General features: G+C 38.7%; 1 protein-coding gene across 1 annotated transcript; it reads left to right on the top strand.

Moving 5' to 3' along the window:
• The first annotated feature begins 983 nt into the window (after nucleotides 1-983).
• Nucleotides 984-2791, top strand: LOC130837475 (calcium-binding protein 39-like). Its single transcript, XM_057710446.1, has one exon. It carries the CDS (start codon nucleotides 1390-1392, stop codon nucleotides 2413-2415), a length of 1026 nt encoding a protein of 341 aa, XP_057566429.1. The 5' UTR covers nucleotides 984-1389; the 3' UTR covers nucleotides 2416-2791.
• Nucleotides 2792-3967: the final 1176 nt, after the last annotated feature.

The raw sequence follows: 3967 nt of genomic DNA, 5'->3' as shown, positions 1-3967 counted from the left end.
ATCTTTTGAGTAACAAGACTTACTGTGTTATTATATGGATATATGAAGTTTCGCTTTACCACACAGAATAAGGCAGATAGCAGATGTTCCCAGTTATACATGATGATATTAACATGACAAAATCCATATCATCCTGCAACTCATCTAAAATTCCATTACCTCATTATTGATTAATTTCTCCGACTTTAAATTTACTTCAGATGAACTTGACTCATATGTCTACTTTATTTATTCCAGAATGTTCTACCTGTCAAAATAAATGAATCTAATGATGTTCTTTCAATGAGGAGAAAACGTATATTAGCGCCTTCATCCTTGATAATAATAACACACAAATAATAAAGTTGTATTCATCCTAACAAAGACACATTACACATGTAATAATTATTCATGTAATTATTTCCCCATGACTAAAACTATGGAATTAACTTAAATTTTATAAAAGTAATTGGTGCTCTTATTCTATTTTCCCTTTTATACTTTTGATCCAAAAACTATAAGAAGTAAAAATGACTGTGTCTTAAATATTGTAAGCATTTTGGAAATCCCTGAGGAAAAAAAATTACTTGTACGGGTTTTTATATATATATATATATATATATATATATATATATAAAATTGGCTATGGCGTAGTAATACTTTTTTGGCTTTTTAATTTATCACTGGTGAATAAGGACATTATAGTGGTCTATATTACATTGTGCATGCATTTATTGATGTATTTTTCAATATATTTTTTATTTATTTTCATAATTTAGTAAATGATCAAATGCTAAGTGACTGAAGAATTCTATTCAGCAGGCACTTATTTATAGAAAATATTTTTTCGAAGGAGGTAGAAAGCTTTAAAAGTGGTAATTTTTTATTGTACTTTGAAAGACATATATTAATCAAATAGTTGAAGATGAGGAAGTAGAATGTCCTGGTAAGGTGAATTACTCATTGAAAGTGTGATGTTCAAAAAAGAATATACAGAAAAAGCCGGGCTCGGGCCGGGAGTGGGGAGCGGCGCGGCCTGGGAGAGTCTGAGCCTCCGGGAGCCGGGCGAAGGCGAAGGCGAAGGCAGCGCGGGGTCCCGCAGCAGAGCCTCAGCCGCAGCCCGAGCGAGCCAGCGAAGCGCAGCAGTGCGGCGGCCGCCGCGGGAGCCCCTGGGCCGCCGTCCGCTCGCGCAGCCGCCGCCGCCGCCGCGGGATCCTGTCGCCGGGAGCAGGAGCGGGCGGAAGACAACGGAGGGGCCGAACGCCCGAGCCGCGCCGCGGGGACGAGCGAGCAGCCCGAGGCGGCGGCGGCCGAGGACGGGGACGGCGACGACGCGGAGGCGGAGAGGGAGGCGCCCGGCCCAGCCCCGTAAAGCAGGCAGAGCGCAGTGAGGCGCCTGTCGCTGCCGCCATGCCGTTCCCATTTGGAAAATCTCACAAATCTCCTGCAGACATCGTGAAGAACCTGAAGGAGAGCATGGCCGTGCTGGAAAAGCAAGACATTTCTGACAAAAAAGCAGAAAAGGCTACAGAGGAAGTTTCCAAAAATCTGGTTGCCATGAAGGAAATTCTGTATGGCACAAATGAAAAAGAGCCACAGACAGAAGCAGTGGCACAACTCGCTCAAGAACTATATAATAGTGGGCTCCTTAGCACCCTAGTAGCTGATTTACAGCTCATTGACTTTGAGGGCAAGAAAGATGTGGCTCAAATTTTCAACAATATTCTCAGAAGACAAATTGGTACAAGAACTCCTACTGTTGAGTACATCTGCACCCAACAGAATATTTTGTTCATGTTATTGAAAGGGTATGAGTCTCCAGAAATAGCTCTAAATTGTGGAATAATGTTAAGAGAATGCATCAGACATGAACCACTTGCAAAAATCATTTTGTGGTCAGAACAGTTTTATGATTTCTTCAGATATGTGGAAATGTCGACATTTGACATAGCTTCAGATGCATTTGCCACATTCAAGGATTTACTTACAAGACATAAATTGCTCAGTGCAGAATTTTTGGAACAACATTATGATAGATTCTTCAGTGAATACGAGAAGTTACTTCATTCAGAAACTTATGTGACAAAAAGACAGTCACTCAAGCTTCTCGGTGAACTACTATTAGACAGACACAACTTCACAATTATGACAAAATACATCAGTAAACCCGAGAACCTCAAATTAATGATGAACCTTCTACGAGACAAAAGCCGTAACATCCAGTTTGAGGCCTTCCACGTTTTTAAGGTGTTCGTAGCCAATCCTAACAAGACGCAGCCCATCCTAGACATCCTCCTCAAGAACCAGACCAAACTTATAGAGTTCCTCAGCAAGTTCCAGAATGACAGGACCGAGGATGAACAGTTTAACGATGAGAAGACCTATTTAGTTAAACAGATCAGGGATTTGAAGAGACCAGCTCAGCAAGAAGCCTAATTTCCAGTAAACACCTAAAATATTAAATCCAAATTCAGCATTTGCTGTTAGCTATTCAGCATCAGGCACTGTTATCGATTCATGAGGAACATTACTGCTAATCTGCTGTTAAGTGAACGGTTTTCATTTTACCTTTTTTGTTTTTTTTAGTCCGAGTTGGAGAACATAGCTGCTGCTTTCTTGCACACTAGAGCACACGTGGACTTTTTCTTGATCTTTGTGTCATTTCAGAATTCAAAGACTGTTTGCTATAGAAGTTCTGAACATGGCTAGGTTCGTGAAGGCAAATGCATAGGTGACAGTGTGTGTTAGGGGAAGAGGGCATTGATATTATCAGAGTAAACCTGCCTGTTTGCATTTATCTTTGTTAAAGATCTGAGCGCGGACTCCTGGTAAGATTCTGTGCCTTCGCTCATGGAAGATCGTGCAGAGCTTTATTTGAAATCATAGGGGAACTGTATCCAAGATGTGAGCTTCTTGGGTGGATAAAGTTGACACACAAATAAATTGATACTGAAACTTAGCAACTTCTCAAAAGTGTGAAGCTTCATAAGGAAAATGTATATATGCTTTTCACAGCTTTCTAGAATTTTTTGACATTTGATTTTCTTGAGACTTGTAAACCTGGATATGTTGAAGTGTATTTGTTAATTTTACTTTTTGAAGGTATTTTGAAACAGTAGAGCTAGCAACGACACCTCGCATTTCATTTCAACAATGCTTACAGGTTTTTTGTATGTAATTCTTAGAATGCTCATTTCTTTTAAATGATTTAATTTGTACAGCAGAGGAATGTTATTGTATTAGTATGTAACTATTACCTAATATTGAGTTTTTGCAAAAAATGAATGCTCATATGTAACTGAAATACTTCAGATCACCTGAAAATGCTGATTTAACATTTAAGTATCACAGCATTAAAAGAAAAAAAGTAAACCAATCCTTTGTATTCAGTTATCTAATGGGGTGCCATCAGTAGGCCACAATACAGACCTGGAACTCAGTCAGCTACACTTTCCTGCATAATATTGGCCTTATTCATTTGAAATGAGTCTGAGTTCTCCAGATCTATGAATGATATCGATTATGCTAAATTAACAGTGATTCTTTGTGTGTGTGGGAGACCTCTGTAGAGCACCTTTTCTTTCTTAGAGTAAGTAATCCAGTACAATAGCTGTGAAACTGAATAATTAAAACCTTGGCTTCTCTTAGGAAAAAAAGAGTTCCTAGTCATAGGTGTCCTACGGGGAAATTTATTTTTTTTAATGTCCTGTTCCTTAATGCTGCAAATTATCAGTATTTATAAAGTAACTGATTTTGCACCACTTTTTTGTTACTGTGACCACAGCAGAACAACGTCTCCTAGAATATATCTTCGTAAAGTTATTAGAATGGTATCTGTTCATCTTAGTGATATGAAGATCACAACTAACAACTTAAAAATCACAGTTTGCCAGTTTGAATTCAGCATGGCTGTAGCTGATTAAGAAATTTATATAATTATTCTTTGCTAGCCTCTTACTAATTGAATTATTTATCAGCCAGTAAAGTG

This window comes from Hippopotamus amphibius, chromosome 15 (genome assembly GCF_030028045.1).
Source record: "Hippopotamus amphibius kiboko isolate mHipAmp2 chromosome 15, mHipAmp2.hap2, whole genome shotgun sequence".
Taxonomy (NCBI): Eukaryota; Metazoa; Chordata; class Mammalia; order Artiodactyla; family Hippopotamidae; genus Hippopotamus; species Hippopotamus amphibius.
Note: the sequence above shows the minus strand (reverse complement) of the source record. Positions and strands in the feature narration are given on the sequence as shown.

Bases quoted from the DNA above. Each gene is read 5' to 3' on its own strand.
- LOC130837475 (XM_057710446.1), top strand. From the start codon at position 1,390: ATGCCGTTCCCATTTGGAAAATCTCACAAATCTCCTGCAGACATCGTG.